Source organism: Magallana gigas, chromosome 8 (assembly GCF_963853765.1).
Source record: "Magallana gigas chromosome 8, xbMagGiga1.1, whole genome shotgun sequence".
Lineage (NCBI taxonomy): Eukaryota > Metazoa > Mollusca > Bivalvia > Ostreida > Ostreidae > Magallana > Magallana gigas.
In genome coordinates this window covers 22257108-22276423 of record NC_088860.1, presented here as the reverse complement: position 1 = coordinate 22276423, position 19316 = coordinate 22257108, and the positions used below count along the sequence as shown (strand labels likewise).

General features: G+C 32.5%; 3 protein-coding genes across 5 annotated transcripts in view; 1 reads left to right on the top strand and 2 right to left on the bottom strand.

The window, feature by feature from the left end:
* Positions 1-434: 434 nt before the first annotated feature.
* On the bottom strand, positions 435-4882 carry LOC105325646 (protein PBDC1). The gene is made up of 6 exons (XM_011425309.4): positions 4787-4882; positions 4435-4500; positions 3559-3618; positions 2975-3115; positions 2624-2735; positions 435-1129 (listed from the first exon to the last, which is right to left on the bottom strand). The coding sequence occupies exons 1-6, from the start codon at positions 4805-4807 to the stop codon at positions 1029-1031; spliced, it is 501 nt and encodes a 166-aa protein (XP_011423611.1). The 5' UTR covers positions 4808-4882; the 3' UTR covers positions 435-1028.
* LOC105324516 (phospholysine phosphohistidine inorganic pyrophosphate phosphatase) lies at positions 4856-9200 on the top strand. 2 transcript variants are annotated; one of them, XM_011423611.4, is made up of 8 exons: positions 4856-4995; positions 5103-5326; positions 5746-5933; positions 6570-6723; positions 6997-7060; positions 7667-7759; positions 7998-8089; positions 8430-9200. In XM_011423611.4, the coding sequence occupies exons 2-8, from the start codon at positions 5211-5213 to the stop codon at positions 8521-8523; spliced, it is 801 nt and encodes a 266-aa protein (XP_011421913.3). In that variant the 5' UTR covers positions 4856-4995; positions 5103-5210; the 3' UTR covers positions 8524-9200. The 2 variants fall into 2 exon arrangements, with proteins under 2 accessions (XP_011421913.3, XP_011421914.3); XM_011423612.4 differs by having other exon boundaries at positions 4906-4999.
* Positions 9201-10534: 1334 nt separating this feature from the next.
* The window catches only part of LOC105324517 (G protein-coupled receptor kinase 5), a 33359-nt gene continuing 24577 nt past the window's right edge, over positions 10535-19316 (bottom strand). For both annotated transcript variants that reach the window (XM_034472330.2, XM_034472331.2), the window contains exons 10-16: positions 18637-18726; positions 18448-18536; positions 17940-18059; positions 17431-17568; positions 16919-17056; positions 16207-16338; positions 10535-14640 (exon numbers count right to left, since the gene is read on the bottom strand). In XM_034472330.2, coding sequence (XP_034328221.1) covers positions 14623-14640; positions 16207-16338; positions 16919-17056; positions 17431-17568; positions 17940-18059; positions 18448-18536; positions 18637-18726 — 725 coding nt within the window. In that variant the 3' untranslated portion in view covers positions 10535-14622. The remainder of the gene's footprint in view (positions 14641-16206; positions 16339-16918; positions 17057-17430; positions 17569-17939; positions 18060-18447; positions 18537-18636; positions 18727-19316) is intronic.

Below are 19316 nucleotides of genomic sequence, written 5' to 3'. Positions count from 1 at the left end.
TGACTTTGATGTGAAATGGTAATGGTTTTAGATTTCAAACATTTTAATAAAGTTCATTAATATTATGAAGCAAATTGACATACCGAGGATCAAGTTAGGAAGTTTTCAACTAGACTCAAAATTTGCCGTTATGTATAATTGATAATAATAGCTCATTTTAAGTTTTAGGCACACTAAGCACCATTCCCTGTTTAGCCATTCTACTGTGGTGTACCTCACTGGTTAGCCAGTCTACTGGGGAATTTTCACTGTTTAGCCAGTCTCGGTCTACTAAGGAAATTTCTAATGGATAACTATTCTTCTGGGGAAAGTCTCGCTACCTAGCCAATGTACCCGGTAATAATTGACCAGATATAAATGTACTAGTGTACCAGAGTTTGCCATTTCTAGAACTTGAACGATCATAAAATAAAAAGTAAACAGCAACAATAAAACAATCTTGATTCTGATTTTATATTGAGTAAAAAAAAATTAAAACAACAGGAGCATATGTTTGACCATATCAAATAAACTTAAAGTCTTCTTACCATGAATATGCCATAGAAAATGAAAAATGACTTCAGACTTGGTCACACAGTGTCCTTTACAAAAAATAGGCAATGACATCCCAAAAAAATAAATCAATAAGTTTCAACAGAATTGTTTCCAAAAATGGTTCCACTGAAATAACAAATTTCAGGAGAACAACAAACAAAATCCTGTGCAGTAGATGTAAATTTCTGGTGTAAAACTTGTACAGGATATGAATCTTTACATGTAACTCAAATTAGTGGATGTTCAACAAAGTATAACATGATAGGTTTTCAGGTACTGGTACATGTACTTATAAATTAATCTACTATATTAATATAAAGTAGAACTATACATTGCAAAAATATCACATGAAATGCAATTCATTCATCAACAGCAGTCTTTCAGCAGTACATGTAAAGAGGTTTTAGTAAAGTTACAACCACTGCAAGTATGCTAGGGTGTAATTCAGTCAATCCTATCTTGATCGATTAATGGTGTACAATAACTTGTAGGTGCTACGTCTGCTCCGAGTTTTCTTTCTTCTTAAACCGTAGTGGTGAGTTGTATCCTTCACGGTTTCTGGCAACCTCTATGGCTAGGAACTGGGCTCTTACAACTGAAAGTATAAAAAGATAGGGCATTTGAAAAATGTCAAAGTCAAAAACCTTTAACAAATCTAGAGCCTGATGTGTTTGTCTTACATCAGAATCATGCTGAAGTCTACAATGCAATATCTTGGACTGGGCCCTATTTGTATTTATACCCCCCACAAACAAAGTTTGGGGGGGGTATATAGGAATCACCTTGTCTGTCTGTCCGTCTGTCTGTGCAATCGTGTCCAGTCCATATCTTTCTTATGGATAAACATGGGAAATTCTTACTTCACACAAATATTGCTTATAACCTAAGGGTGTGTCTTGACCATGACCCAAGGTCAATCGGGCAAGGTCAAGGTCACTGGCAGAAAAAGTGCAAAATTCGTGTCCGGTCCACATCTTTCTTATTGAGAAGCATTGAATGTTCTTACTTCACACAAATATTGCTTATGACCAAAGGGTATGTCATGACCTTGACCCAAGGTCAATTGAGGAAGTTCAAGGTCATTGTTTCAAAAATGCTAAATTCTGTCTGTGTCATGTTTTGTATTATTAATGGAAATATTAGAAGCTAAAATTTGACACAAAGCATGCTCTTCTCAGGCCACATAAAATTATTTTTAGATTCTCATCCCCGTCTCTCTGAAAATGGCCTGCCCCAATAAATTTTTCTTTGGGAAAAAAAATGTGTGGAAAAATAATTTCGGAAAAAATCGGGGCTCAGTACACCAATAATTCAAAATGTTTAAATATTAAATGGCTGCTTGACATGTGGATTTCATTTGATTCGAGTCATGATTGTTAATGGAAGGATGCAAATGTCCTCATGCATATTTTAAGTTAACTGTTAAGTTAACTTAAAATATAATGGAATTAAGGATAGAACTTGGTTTGTTTACTCCTATTAGCATTAACAGTTTTAAAAAATAGAGCAGTTGTTATTTATAGAAAATGGACAGTAAAATAGATTCATCCAATATTTTCTATAATACCAAAAATACACGCATTATGATTTTTTTCTTAGCAGGGGGTATCAATTGTGAGCTCGCTCACAGTACCCCTAGTTTTGTTTGCCTTGGTCAAAAAGGTTTGGAGGATGAAATTTTTTTTTTTTTAACTATATTAAATGTTTACGACAATAAATAATAGACTATTGAGAATCAGAAATTAAAGCACTGTAGCCTCTATAGAACTGATTTTAAAGTCATACATGTATATATACCTGTTTACCTTCTTTGACTTTTTTCTACCATTTTGAATTTAATTAAAATGTCTCATTCAGTTTAAAATTTTCCTTTTAAATGCCGAACATCAAAATCAATAATTCTTTCTCAATTATTGTCGATAAGACACAAAATTACCTATGTTAATGCTATAGGTAATGGCAACTGTGTTTTTTTATGTTTTCAATATTACTACTGTCAATCGATAACTGCGTGCAATAATCATTGTGGTGTCATAAAAAAGTTCTGTATGGGTTAATGTTTTAAATATACAATGTACATAGAGCTTACCAAGAATACTATTTTCTTCAGAGTAATCCTTGGTACAGTCTATGCGTAGTAGTGTACCAAAATTAAAATCTTCAATTGTCTTTTCAAATCTGTTGATTAAAGGGCGCCATTTCTGAAACAAAAATATTAGGTTCATGTAGACTGTATATACTGTATGTGAATTTAATTCCATCTCTATTGCCTTTGTTTCATTTGCCAGTATTTGAAATTCATATTCAGTAATGCCAGACTTTTCTACAATTCTACATTTTTAACAGTTCTTCATTGGTAATTATTAAGATATAACCCAACCTCACCCAACAAAACTTAATGTTATCCATAATGGAATTAAAATGTGAATATTAACCTTACCTCTTTTGCCTCAGCACTTTTAAGTTCATCTTCTTTAATGACATCGATTTTTAAGTCAGGAAAATCTTTCCTAAACTCTTCATAAATCTCATCATCCATTTTTGTCAGCTTCAATGCAGTTGGGTCAACAGAACTTATCAACTACAAAGAAGATTTTGTTCATTTATAATCATTCATGTGATTTTTCATATTTCACATATTCAGGTTATTTTTTTCAAATTTTAATATGAACACTTCAAACTATTGTATCTTAATGTATTTTTAAATTTAAGAACCAAACGAGAGTAAGTTCGTTGTAAACAGTAGATTCCAGATTGAAATTAAGGAAAAAATACATTCAAACATGTAAATTTGCTTAATGAAAATTCCTTTTGCCTTTATTTGTTAAGATACATGCATGTATTCATACATGATAGTATAGAGTTGATCATATGTGATATATGCTACATATGTGATATATGCTACTAAGAAAGAAATTGTTTTGATCATGTTTTTCATAAATTGCTCAACAGCGATCAGGCAGATTAATAGTAGGTCAGTGAATCATCTGAGGATGTACGGAAATAGAGATTTGTTTTACTTACATTAAAATAAGTCTCGGCATGATGGTATGACTTCATGGCCCATTGTAATTCCACATTTTCCTTTATATACAAATTACACAACAATGTAGGCTCAATAGTTATTACATCTTGCAAAGTCTTTGCAAATAATAATAGCTTTTTAATATAATTACATATAGTCTTCTGAATTTTATTAGTTTAATGATTTAATTCTGATTTTAACAATAGTACATATCATTTAAATTGTATTATCAATATCATGAGTTTCATTTAAAAAAATCAATAATTCCTCTTAAAGCTACAATAAACAGGAATAAATTCAATATATATGTATCTACTAGTACCCGATTGGACTTTAAAAAAAACTGCCTTTAATAATCAGAGTAGTCAACTGTTAACATTGTTTTTGTTTTTTTTTATTAATTGCAAAGTGATTCATGAAGTATTAACCCCCAATACATTTTATACCTAATAAGTTAGGCATAGCTAATGAGTTCATTCCATAAACAGGTTGGGACCAATCTCCCAATGGGAATTTAATCATTTAATACTATAGTAGCCTGTTTGGGATATAATATCCCAAATGAGATATAAATTTTAAGTGCAAAAAAAGAATTTTTTAATTTGCAAAAAATAAGCCAAATCAGCACAAGATAAAATTTAACAACTTTTGGTAAACAAGTTTTTTTTTATTTTTGGTATCCAAACTGTTGTAGAAAATGATCCTTCACTATATCCAAACCTTGGGGATCAGGATTTCAGAAAACTGCTATGGTGTATACATGTACATAAAACCAAACATAAAAAAGACACAAAAAATCTTAGCATTTTTAACTATATTTAAAATCTGTCTTGTCTGTCTGAACTCATCAAAGTTCAGTAATGAGGATGACATACATCGTTGACATATTTGGAAGGGTCATTGGTCAATTGTGATCCCACAGCAGCCAACTCTTTAGCGTTCTGAAAAGACAGGTTATTCATATTAAGCACATTTCTCATTGGGATTCTTAATATCATTCAGCTTCAGTCATAACTGAATAAGTAAAATCTTTATAAATTACATTCTGGTGTTTTATTCTCGAATTCTCTTGAGTGAAGAAGACATGCGTATATACGTAAAATACAATCAAATTACATCGTGTTTAAGTCTACGTGATATATACATGTATGTTTTTACATAAAAAATAATTTGAAGTTTTTATAGACTCCCAATTATGTCGAAAACAATAAAATAAACAATCCTTACAAAATCTGCCAAGTTTGCCATGCTTTACTATCGTTTCAATGTCAATATTGTTCTTTCTTGTCAAATATTGTTTTTGTTTAAAACAAACGTTTCTAGGATAAAGACATTAAATTTGTAGCTATCAAAACAAGATCGGTATCAAGTTCCGGAAAATCTTAAAACAGGTTGCAAGTGGATTAACGCAGTTACAGTTACTGCAAATACGCACTGTAGGTAAATTCTTTTAATCGCAAACAGTAGGTCATTTTTTCTCACCTTGAGGTAAAGATTTATAATTTTCTTTTTATAATAATTTTCATAATACTTTTTTCCCAAGGCACCTGTTTGTGCAAAGCATAGTACTGATCAAGAACAACAACCCAGAAGCTGCATACATATTGAGACATTAAAGTAGAGACAAGGAGGTAGAAGAACTGACAACACGATGGCTTCATGGAACAATAATAGAAAAATTAAGGGAGTCTTGTTGGACATCAGTGGTGTTCTCTTTGAGAGTGGTGCAGGAGTTCCCATTGATGGCTCTGTGGAGGCTGTGAAAAGGTAGCTATTTCATATCAACATGCATTAAAACAATTAAAGATATTTATTTTACCCTGAACTTTTAAGTGAGAATGGGTAATATATCCCAATAGTTTGTATTTAAACATCACCACAGTATTTGTCATATGCTTGTAATATGCCTATCAAGTACAGAAAAACTTGGTTACAGTGAGCATGCTATATGACGAATTCATGCTTACAGCAAAGTCAGTGCTATTCCCCTTATATCCCTGAAGTGTATTATAATTAAAGTGTATTTAGGAATCAATTTAAATGTACATGTATAATCAATTATGTTTTTAATGAATCAAAATTGCTTGCATCCCTTGCGCTGAGATATAAGTACCTTGTTAAAATTATACTGTATACAAGTAAAAACGGATCTGTAGAATTTTACTTTTTGTGTTGCTGATTTGCAGACTGCAGTCTGCGGGCTTACCAGTGAGGTTCTGTACAAATGAAACCACCATGACAAGAAACATGTTGACAGAAAAATTACACAGACTGGGATTCTCCATGAAGGATGAGGAGATATTCCCTCCCATCCCCGCCGTCTGTAAAGTTCTACAGAAAAGGAATCTTAGACCTCATCTCCTTGTCCATCCAAGTAATACAACGTAACAGGATTTTATCTGTTTACTGTATAGCAAAACTTACAGTAATAATTTTAAAGAACTTGATAGGGTGGAGAAAATAATAGGACATGCATGAAATCGACATCAGCATGCCTTACATGTATATTTTTTTGTAAAAGAAGTATTTTGGACCAGAGGCATGTGACATTACGTTCTATTCAAGGATAACCTTTATAAAAAATGATTTTTTGTTAACGTGAGGTGGCTAACTACGCCTTGAAATAGTTTCTCAAATCAGCATTATGATAGATAGTATGATGGATAAAAAACATGATGTTTTTGGTAAGAAATTATATTTTCAAAAATTAAATTTACAGGTAATTAATGTGAACAAAAAACCCCAGGCAGATTCGAACTAATGATCTACCGTTCAAAAGCCTGGTATTTTAACCACTGAACTATGATGATATTCATCCAAATCAATTAATATAAAAAATTTAACAAAACATGTAAACTGCCATCTTGTAACATAGTCTCTTAAAAAGTATAAACTAGGTGTAGTGAGGTCCCTTCAAATTGTTCAAAATGTAAGAGGTATTTGCAGAAAGTGATGAAATTCCTTAGAATTCTCTAATTATGATATTTATACTCAAATTGCCAATTTGTAGCGGCTGCCCTAGATTTTGAGGGTATTGATACCTTGAACCCTAACTGTGTGGTCCTAGGGGATGCCACAGCAGAATTCACCTACCACAATCTTAACAAGGCATTTCAAGCTCTGATGTCAATGGAAAAACCTATCTTGTTCTCTTTGGGAATGGGGTAAGTTTTTGTTTTCTTTTAAACAGGGAGAATGACTAAAATATGTACAGGAATGATATAATCAAAGTTGTCTTTTTAAATTTTGATTTTGTATATTGATGGTTAAAAAAAACCAGATTTGAATTCAGAGTATAAACACTTTTGGAGAATCTGTAGCGGAAACATTGTTTGAGAAGAAAATATTTACTCCATAATGTCATGGTCTCTCCATGTATGTTTTAGACATCAATCATTACAGTTTAACCTACTTTATTTATTGTTTTCAAAATGTAGGAGGTATTACAAAGAAGAGGAAGAACTAGTCTTAGATGTTGGACCATTTGCTAAGGCTTTAGAGGTATTGAAAACCATGAACAATGTAGTATACATATATTCATATACATGTATAAAACATATAAAGGCAGTGCATTTAGAGTAGTAAAGCTTGACTTTTCCGGGACATACAATTTTAACCCTTGAAATTTTACAAGTTATATTGTTAAATTACTTGAATGAATGGACTATAGTCTTAGATTTTAGCTCACCTGAGCTTTATATAAGTCTAAGGGAGTTTTTCTGATTGAATTTTATCTGACATCTGTAATTCCATATATCTGTTTACTGTAAATGTTTGACATCTGTTACTTTTATTTATAAACATTGAGCCAATCCATACCACAGGCGTTGCACAGAGCTTCTTTTTAGGAGAATCCAAATTTTTCTAATGTAGGTTGTAGCCCTTTACAAGAGATAATAAAGGCAGTAAAAATAAAGCAGGGGTTTTGAAAAAAATATTTTAAAATCTTTAAATGAAGAACATTTGCATCAGGAAGGCCAAATTTCTAAAATACTTTTGCTGTTTAATGAAAGGTAGATTCTTAATTGTACAAACCACGACTCCCTCTGTACTGATACTTCTCTGGTTAGCCGTATGGCTGATGGACCTCTTATATTTATTTTGCAGTTTGCCGCAGACGTTAAGGCAGAAATTGTGGGAAAACCATCTGAGACATTCTTTAGTTCTGTACTTGAAGATATGGGAGTTAGTCCTGAAAATGTAAGGCAAACTTAGTTTATTTTGGTACTTACTTACCCACAGTGTTGTTTGATAGTTATTAGGATGGATGCAATTAATGAACAAAAGAAAAAATACAATCAATGAATAAAAGAAATGAATAAACACATAGACAAATATTATCATGTACATGTAATGAAATTTGAATCTCATTAGAATTATTTGTTTGTATTATTAATGCAAGTACATTTACATTGTATACTTTACCTTCATAATCCAGGCAGTGATGGTCGGGGATGATATCGTCAGCGACGTCGGAGGAGCACAGGCCTGTGGCATGCTGGGAATTCAAGTCCGCACAGGAAAATTTAGGTCAGTTTTATAGATACGAGTGCACTAAGAAATGACAATAAACATGTACCCAGTTTTAGGCAGCAGGTTGGTTTGATTTTTTTTTAAAAACAATAATTTCTCCTAAACTAGTGGGTGACACTAGGCATAATATTAAAATTTTGGTAGTCTAATATTTCATTTTGCCTTAGCATTGAAATACTGCTGTCTTTAATGATATTTAATTACGAAAATTTTCATGACAGTGTTTATTTCATAGATCTACATGTTTACATAAATACGATTACTGGGGTATATTTGCAAAAATTAAACCTTCTTTGAAATTGAACTTATCATAAATGTCACTGTGGCTTTTCTTCAGACCTCAGGATGAGAGCCACCCCAAAGTAAAACCAGACTCCTTTGCTGATAATCTCCTGGCTGCAGTGGATCTCATCTTACAAGCTTCCAAATAACAGCAATTTAAGCAAAGCTTACTCATCACTGTTTTTCAGATAAATGTACAGCCACTTTATTGTCTAGTCTTTTATTCTGACTGACAAAAAAACAGGTGCTTGCTATGTTACAAAAATACACAGTTTTTCAACCTTTGTGGACAATCTAACAATGACTTATTATGACCAAGAAAATGCTCAGGGTACATGAATATGTTCTGGAAATGTAGTGGTCAAATGTCTCTTGCAAATGAGATTTTTTTCTCTCTCCATAAGATCACTTATCACCATATTGTACATTTTCATGTGTACCAGACCTGCATGGTGCCTTTATATGCGCATTTAATTCTCATTTATTGTTAGACGTGTGTAGTATAAACTGTGTGTAGACTTGAGTGTAACTCTCCAAATAATTTTCTTTAAAATGCTCACCTAGATAAAATATCATGTACATGTATGACACAATGTAAGGGTATTAAAATATGTTTGTGTGAATGAAAGGTGTTCTTGCAAATACATGAAGTTTATGCATCTGTATCTTTTGGTATGCATGTCAGTTATTGACACTTTTTAAATGACCTTTGTCATGGTTAAACTATGTGCCATAAAAAAACTGAAGCAACATATTTTTGTGATAAACTATGCTTGAATATTTGAAAACATTTTGAAGGTTGAAATAAATGTATCATGAAGTTATACCAGTTCTTACTTTCTGTCAGCAAGTCTCAACATACATGAATATTGAATTTCTTTTAAAAAGTTTGACTCTCCTAAGTTCCTATCAATCCTAATTCTTTATTGAATTTTTTCACAATCTTTGTGAGAATGTAGATGTTAAACTCTGGGCCATTCAAGTCATCTGCCAGAAAAAGAGGCTACCAGGTAATTAAAATTGGACAATTTTATGTCCTCTTTCGAAGAAGGGAGGGCTGGCATATTGCTTTGCTGCTATCAGTTTGTCGGTTCATCAAAGTTTTATTTTCTTCTCAGAGATTGCATATACTGAAATGAAATTTATTATTCAGATTTTTCATAAGAATAACTTCGTCAAATTCTGTTTTCGGTATGATCGAGCAATATTAGACACAGGTATGCTCCTTGGACTTGGAAAAATTCAAATTATTTGCAATTTTCATTCATGTTGCATATACTGAAATGGAATTAGGTATGCAGATTTGTCATAAGATTATCAGGAACCTGTAATTCTAAAACGTTTTAGCTTAGACATCTCATACTTGATATGTGGATGCATCTCGATAGTACCAGTAGATGACCCCTATAGATTGATTTTAAGTTCAAAAGGTCAATTTCATTTCCATGCATACTGCGCATAATAAGAATTGTGCACCCTATAATGTACTTCCAAGGAAAGGGGCACAAGTGTTTCTAATTGTTGGGATTTTCTTGATAAAGCGTGTCAAATGGACAATACCAGAGTTCAGCATGAGTTTTTATTGTGTAAAAGCATAAGAATAAGCGTAAAAATAAAATACATTGTACTAAGTGCCACAGTAAATAGTGTCTCTGTTCTGTCGTACAATGGATCGCACCTCATATATTTAATAAGATCAAACATCGAAAGTATAAGAGAAGTCAGGGATATCCATAATAACTGAGAAAAAATGGAATTTAATCTATGTACGATTTTCCAAAAATACAGTAAAACACGGATATAGCGAACACGCTTATAATGAATTGACGCTTACACCAAAGTGATTTCCATTCCCCGTGACTTTATTACATGTTGTAATCTTAACAGATATAACGAATTACGCTTATAACGAAGTAAAATCGCCCGTCCCTGGCACTTCATTATTAGCTTGTTTAACTGTATATAGATTTTTCTGTCGTTTAGACAAAATGGCACAATATCTGAATTTGCTGTTCCTGCATTTTGTGCTACAATAAAATTATGAAATGATACAGAATCATGCTCCAAACCATCACAGATCGGGACATCACAGCATTCATATACAGTGTGTGTAAAGAAATCTGTAGTTGTCTGAAATGACATGAACAAAAGAAGTTCATAAACTTTTTGTAAAACATTTATTATTTCTTTGTTGTTAAATAATGATTGTTGATGACATTTGTATAAATTACATCTTATGAGTGAATTAATACAAACAGGATGGGGCAACGTTCACATGTACAGACTGACTAGAGATATATATATACTCAACAGATATGGAATTGTTTTTTTTTTATACATTTGTTTTTTTATGCTTTTAATGTTATAGATACAGCTCACATGACATATGAAAAAGACTGTTCATCCTTTGGAAGAAAAACAATATATGATGTACAAGTTCCATGCAATTCACTGAACAAAACAATGTCTGGTCTGGAAAATATCATGAATTAATTGCCATCAATTCAAATATCAAGCTGAAGTTAATAAGAGAGGCAAGAAAAACTGAGGCTCCATTAAAAAAAAAAATAACAAGAGATGTCATCTCTTCATAATGAATGACAGTCAGTGAGCAAACATTTCCAATGTTCAAATCATGACATGTGAATAAATAATCTGATCTATATAGTTAAAAAAGGGGAAATAGAGGAAGAAAAATGATACAAACCATGGGGGAAAATACAGTGAACTCACAAAAAAGGGAAATAATAATCATGAAAAAAAAAAAATAGGCAAGATATACTCTCAAGCACCAAGTTTAGTAATTGTTTTGCTAAGCTTTTGTCTTTGAATGCCAAAATTTCCAGAATATAAAATTCAACATCAAAAATATTCTGTCCGGCAGATGTCTTGGGTTACTGATAGATAAAAACGGCAATTAAAGAGGGAAAAAAAACCTATTTGTAAACTATACCAAAAAACTCCAATGCAGTCAGTTATGCTGTTTTGAAATGACTGTACATTTGATAACAGACCTAAATGCAACTTAATATATTGCAGAAGTGATTGACAAAGATAAATACTCATATTACAACACTCAATATATATATACTTGTTAATTAATATACCGTAATGTGAAAGGAAATGTGGCAATTTTAAAGCCCGTTCACATTTAAAAACATAAAACTTTATTGTTAAATACTCAACTGTCATTGAAATTATTTAACACATGTGAGCAGCCATAAAGATTGATACCTTAATAAATATCTAAAAACCATGTAATTTGGTACATACAAACAGATGTTCTCATAAAAATATGATTTAAATAAAGTCATAAAATCATTCCCTCATTCTTTAAAAAAAAAATTCACACAGTAAATCTTGCTCTTGCTTCCACAAAATTGATATCCACAGGTAAATCACTAATAAAAATCTGTTGTTGAAAATGATGGAGAGATAAGTCTTAATTTTCAAAGATCCACCCTTAAGTCTGTGTACTACATGTCTTAATTACTGAAAATTCCTAATTAAACGCGAGGAATTAATATCCGCGTAAAATCACGAAAAGCCTGTCTGGCGAATTTTAAAATCTCGCTTTTAATTTTCGAACATATGTAAACTACATGAAACTATGATGAAGTTCTGACATTCACGATTTTATGTTCTCGCGGTTTGATGGAAAACTGTTGAATCGCAGAATCAAGTACCCGCGTAAAATAAGGAATCTACAGTACTCACCAATTCCAAACAAACGGACCGAATTCGAGTTATGGTATCTTAATTTCATGGATTTTGCACAGAAAGCAAAAATATGTGATACATGTATCTGCAAACATCCTTGGCATGTACAGAAAAAAAAAAAAAAAAATATATTAAACAATCAAATGTACACTGAAAGCATATTCTATCGGTAAGACAAATCAAAGTTTAAATTCAATTTAAAATACCGGTGCTTTTAACAGTATTTTCCATGTGATATCTTAATTTTCAATCAGAAAAAAGTAAGATTGAGGTTAAATTAATTGAAAATCTTATATGAAATGGGTGGAGCTTCAAAAGTAAAGAATATATTTCTTTTAACCATGATAATGTATCTGTGTAGTAAGTTAGCTTTGGCATTTGTTTATAAAAGTCTATACATTCTCTCCTTGCATTCTGAAGCAGCTTTCTATTTGAGCAATAAGAATTTGCACGTTGTGACTTTTAATTATGCAGCAAAATTTGAAGAATGGGAAGGGGTATTATTAAAAGCAATGCGTGGAAAAGTCAATTGTAAGAAAATTCCTGTCTGAAGCAAACTATTATGTACCTGGTGCTTACTCAGAGATAATGCTGTATAGAAAAAGTTGCTTTTTACACACACGGAATAAAACCTTTTCTTCCTTATACATGTATAATCAAAAACACATATCACTTGGGGAAATTTATAACACATAAAAATTGCATGTGAATAGTTTGGGAATAGAAAATATGTATCAATTATGGTTATGCAAATAACAATAAATACAGTTATGTTTGCAACAATATATATACATGTACGTACTATAAGGACTGAAACCAGCAGCCCAAACTCATAAAGCTGTGTAGTTCTCTCTTTTGTCCGAAAATCATAGAGCAATAAGGTTGATTCAAATTAGTTCTGCATTATGAATTGAACAAAAAAATAATAAAAACCCCTTTTTTCACCTCTGATTATATACAGTCAGGAGAGGAAATAATGTTATGCTAACAATTTTTTTAATTAAGTGATCATAAAATCCATGTAAGTTCGAAAAGAAGAATCGCTCCTTTTTTTAAATAGAATCCCCAATGAAATCCTAACTTTATCAACTCTTTAAGTTGATCCCCGTGTTGAAAGATACTAGGGGGGTTTTCCGCATGTTTTCTACATCATCACACTATTCTTGGACCAGGAGATTCCCCAGTGAGATTCTTTTCAGTGAAATAATTATGACTTTCTACAGAGCATTGTCAGGTATTTAGAAATAATTCCACCCACAAAGTAAAATGTTCAAAGGAAGCACCACTGCACATCTGTGTGTGTGTAGTCTCCTAGAAAAAAATTGATTGCATTTTTTGGCATTATTTACTTTTTTAAGATTACTTTTTCAAATTATCCTGCTCTTAGTCATTATACAGTACAATATGTCATTTATTTGTAATGCTTAGCTGCTCAATTCAAAAAAGAAATGCCACCATGATAACTTCAGTTAAAAAAATGACCCAATACACTTCAAACCAAGCAGCACTAAATTTCAAAAGCCATTTTTTTTTTGGTGATTTCTACATGAAACACCTATCTATGGCATATGTAAAAAAAAAAAAAAAAAAAAACAATTAGCACTACACCGATGTAAGTAAATTATAAAAGCTGATGTACTGATAACAGTTCTGATAACAGTACCAGCAACATAATTTAGTAATTTCAACTCCTACCCGATAGTTCCTTTTATAAAACGAAAACAAATGATAAATTTGATTATATGAAAAACCAAAATATGAAACTGCAAATGCAAGGTATGAAAGTTGTCTACCTTCCCCGAAAAAAATTTCTTTACAAATTCTCAGTTTTTTTTTAAAGTGAATCTTGATTCATAGACACAGAAAGACAGGAGCGTTATCATTGGGGGTTGAGAGGGATGAAGTCTCTTTAGAGTTGTTGTGGTCTAAATACAGTACTACTGAAGGAAAGTCATCACACACGTAATAAACATAATATGGGCACAACGTGAACATAGAATAATCTCTAGTAATACTTAAAAATATTTAAAAGTGAATCTAATATATAGAAAAATTCAACCAACATGAATTATTCACCAGCAAACACACACATTCTCGCATATTATCAAACGCCCTATGACACTATTACAAAAGATATACATATATAGATTTTTTTTTTTCTTGAGACAATACTGGCAAGTCCGAGCAAATATTTCAGGTCTCCAAAAATTGTCCACAATTTCACTCTCTCAAGTCTGTGTTGACAATTTTTGATTTTTGAAAGATGAGACAAAAGAACATTGTCCAGTAGTTGAATTGTTTTTTTTGTTGTTGTTTCTTCTTCTCTGCAACTCTTTTTGTCTCAGCCTCTCAGCCTGAGTCATTATGTAAACAACAGAAAACATGGTGGTATGGCAGACACCAACAGTTACTGCCCCTGAATACAAACAGACACAGGGTTCTCCCGCCACATTCCACATTTTGTTTTAGAGAATCAATTGAGAATCTCCTTAGCAATGGAAGCCTACAGCACCACCAGTTCTTCTTTGTCAGTGAGCCTCACGATTCTACAAAACACAGTCTTCTTTATAGTAAAAACAATTCATTCTGTACATATTCATATATGTGTTTTGAGTGGGGAGGGGCCTCTTTATTTAAAAGAAAAAAAATTCTTTCATCCCGCAAAATGATTTATACCGGTACTGCACATATATATATACTGTACATTTGGAGAAGTCTATCTACTATACAAAACACAAAGTATTCTATGTAGCAAAGGTTATATATACCGGTACTGGTACGTGTACAGTAATACAGACTTATAGCAAACACGCTTATATTGAATTAATGCTTTAATATTGTAAAGTGATTTTCACTCCTTGTGGGTTTAAAACATATTGTAATGCTAACGAATATAATAAATTATGTATATAACAAAGCAAAATTGCCCATCCCTGTCACTGCGTTATAGGCATGTTTTACTCTATATTGTAAAATAAATGTAATTTTTTTTCAGTAATCATTTGATACCTATAATTTATGTGTATACACACGTGTTCCAGCAATGTGTTACATGTTGCGATGCAGTTCCGTAACTGATTCAGTAGTTCTTAATTTTCTTTTTTTTAAATTTTTTTAACTCATTAAATTTTATGCTATAACATCTGATCATGCTGTTAAAGTTTTTACTCACTCCATTATTTTGGACAAATTTTAGATTCTTTTGAAATATGATTTAAAAAGTATTCAGAGATGAATTGATGAAGACATTTTTTTTATGTCAGCCCTGTCACATATATCATCCAGTAGACAGAAAAATTAAAATTATGCAATGCTGCTCACCTGACCTTTGTTATTAATGTGATGCCCAAAACTGATCATGCAATGCTTTAGTACCGGTAATTCAAAACCAAATTACATAAAGATTGATGAAATGAGCTGGCAGCATCAGCTGACATTCAATATCAGACAACTTTTTTTGTCTTTTAATATAGATTTGAAACGAGAGTTTTTCCTTCCATAAACCATTATAAAAATGCCAAAAAAGAGCAGACTTATTGAACAGCTGGCTGAGTGGGTGTAGATATATGACATACCTAATAAACTACCGGTAACATTAATGGGGAAAATTAACACACTGATGAAAAATTGATGAATCAAAGGTCTTACATATCAGGTGATTTTAATTTTCATTAAAAAAAATGTTATAACATTGAGGTGTAAATGAATTACTGAAGCGTTGACATCAGTACATTTATGTGTCTGTCACTTTCATAGCTAAAAAGAAAGGGCACCAGACTACTGACACAGATCCCAAGTTTGATTTTTAAAGGACTTTCGTTCATATGAATTGCAATTTTTTTTTTGAAAACTATGGTTTTTTCCCCATGGTTTTTTCCCCATAGAAGCATTTTATTCTTGTCATTTTCAAACTGTACACGCCCTAAATACTGCATCTTTAATGAATTAATACATCAGTTTGTGTTGGTCTGAGATTTTTTTTTCCCTAAAAAGTATGGCAGACCTTAACCCAAATATTAAAAAATTTAATATCCAAGAAAATTTGCTCTGAAGTTTTGAATGATTTACAATGTAAGTCGGAGCACTTCTGAGGCCCTGAATGGTTGACTGACCTGTCTCCGAAAGAGCCTGCTGAAGAGGCTGCCCCGGGGTGGGGGAGGGGGGAGTTCCTCGATCAGATCGGGAGGGGTGTCCCCGTCCTCACTGAACACATTTAGTTCCTTGAAGCACTCCATCTCTATCATCTGGAAAAGAAACAGCAGGATGAGACAGGAAACACAAAATAACCAGTATGTGTATGTAGACATCGCTAGTCCAACCTCTGTTTGTTTGTTTTTTTCCAATTAATGTATAAAACAGCAAATATCATACAACTAAAATTCAGAAATTAGAAGAAAAAACCCTAGCTCAGATCCTTTTCAGGACTTGAACTAACTTCCTGAGTGTATTTAAGAAGTTGTAAATCCCTAAAAATTAATTGCCTCTCTTTAAATAAAAACTTTGTCTTTCAACTACTCTGGAATCATTTGTATTCATGGGTGTCAATCTTCCTGGTTTGTGGGGACATAATTTTATCAGTACAAATGTAGCAAGTTCTTTTTTGTAAATAAATACTAAACAAATGTTCGTGGGCATGTAAATTTATGTGCAAGGGTTACCATCGGAAGCCACAAACATTGGTGCCCCATGAACAATGATGATTCCACTGTAGTGGTCAAATTAAATGTGTTACAAGTTTGTGGAGCTACTGATTTATTTTCGTAGAATTGTCACTCACGCTCAAGAGTAAAATTCTGAAAAAGCTTGTTAGAACTGGTATTTTACCTCGCTCTGCCATGGTATTGATACACTGCCAGTGCTAAATTTTGTATAAAAAGAGTCATCGTTTGCATCAAGGTTGACACCTTTCACTGTGGAAAACTGCTCAATGTCCAAGACATCCTTACAATACACCGCTCTTTTCTGAAAACCGAATCATACATAAAATGTTAAACCCTGAATTGCATCACATTTCTCTAAATTAACTTCCATAATAAAAAAAATTCTGATTAACTTGATGCATTCAGCAATTTAATGACAAGTGGATCTTAGTTAACAAAATGTTAGTCAGCCTTATTTCATTGCATCTTGTATAATACACACTATTTTTGTGTCATAGATACTATATTTATGTTTGTTAAATGAAATATTTTTAAAACATAAGAAATTAATGTTTGACCATATACATGTAATTGTGGAAAATTTTTCAGTCATAATCTGGTGGCAGATAAAATATTTAAAAATGAACATTTAAAATTAGTTAGAGCATTTTGCTTTGTTTCCTTTAGTCTACTTACATCAGGTTCAAATGGGGGATTACACTTCCCTGCCTGTAACCGCTTAAAGTTAATCGTTTTGAAGAATGGATGCGATTTGACGTCCTTGGCACCATAGGGCCCACATCCCAGACGCGACTTGGGATCTTTGTTTAGAAGCTGAAACACAGAGCAAACACCATCACTTATCAGTTCTTCATTCAAAATAAAAGCCAACTTCAAGAGAGGCTTCATCATTACATTTTACTGGTGCCAAGCACTTCTAGTATAATGGAATTCATGCCATGATAGCCATACAGTAATTATATCCTAAATTGATGTTATAGCTTGTTCTTCAAAAAACTGATATGACATAAATAAGCATCATTCTTCTTAGAGCATTAAAGCCTGTAATCATATTTCCTAATGCAGTATTGTTCCACAGTGACTTTAGAAATATCCAATTTGACTTTACTTTTAAATGTTAGTATATGCTGTCTGTTTTAAAACTGAAATTAAGGAGTCCCAGTACACGTGAAATAAATGCCCACCTTTTTACAGGCGTCCTGGCAGTCCTCGGAGAACTTTGAGGAGTATTCCTCTTGGTCCTCCTTCACCCTCCGGTCCACCTCCTCGCGCTTCACCTTCTCCTTCCGCGCCCGGAATGGTCCCTGTAAAACACCCAGTTATATCATCACACTGTCTATATTGAAATAAGTATCCTGACCAATGTAGCTGCAATCAATGTTGCACAACAGAAAACAGGGCTATTTTCATCATCACAAACAAATTAATTACAGGCTAAACGCAAAGTAAAGTTGTGGCAAATAAAAGTTGGTTTACAATGCATTAGATTTATTCTTAAAGATAAAACAAGTGGGTTTTTTATTAACTAAATAACATTTTTAAAATGATATTTTATTAACTAAATAATATTTAACGATATTGATGAAAAATGAAATTGAAAATTTTCAGGAAAGTAATTACATGTACCGGTAGTTGATCTTCCAGGCTCTATAAAAGCTTGACTTGCTTGTATCATTTCTGTAAGACTCTCACCTTTCCCTCGATCATTTCATAAATGATACAGCCTAACCCCCACCAGTCTGGACTAAATGAGTATCTCTCGTTCTTCACTACCTCTGGGGCTAGAAAAAAAGGGACAGGGTTCAATACATTCTTTTGAGTCATTTCATCTGTGGGCATACAAAAAAAAATCCAGCAGGTGTCGAAAACTAGTTTCCTTACCCATGTAACCAACGGTGCCAACTCGGCCTTTGATTGTCTCCCCTTCTGGTACCTCTTCAGCCAATCCCAGGTCTGATATCCTCACATGACCTACAAAAAACAAGCACATGTAAGCAATGATGTATTTCATTTGAACTTCAATCATTGTAATGGCATTAAATATTTTCCTGTGTATAAATAGCCTTATCAGGTCCCTACATCTTAAATTAAGTTATGTTCATTACTCTTCAAAATTCAAGAATCTCAAAAATATTTTTAGGAACAGTTTATTTCTTTGGAAACTTATGACACATATTGAACGCAAGATAAATATGAACATGTATATAGATGCTATATCCACTGGTACGTGTACAAGTATATAGATGTTACATCCACTGGTGCGTGTACATGTGTATAGATGTTATATCCACTGGTATGTGTACATGTGTATAGATGTTATATACACTGGGTACGTGTACATGTGTATAGTTGTTATATTTACTGGTACGTGTACATGTGTATAGTTGTTATATTTACTGGTACGTGTACGTGTGTATAGTTGTTATATCCACTGGGTACGTGTACATGTGTAAAGTTGTTATATTTACTGGTAGTGTTCATGTGTATGGTTGTTATATTTACTGGTACGTGTACATGTGTATAGTTGTTATATCCACTAGGTATGTGTACATGTGTATAGT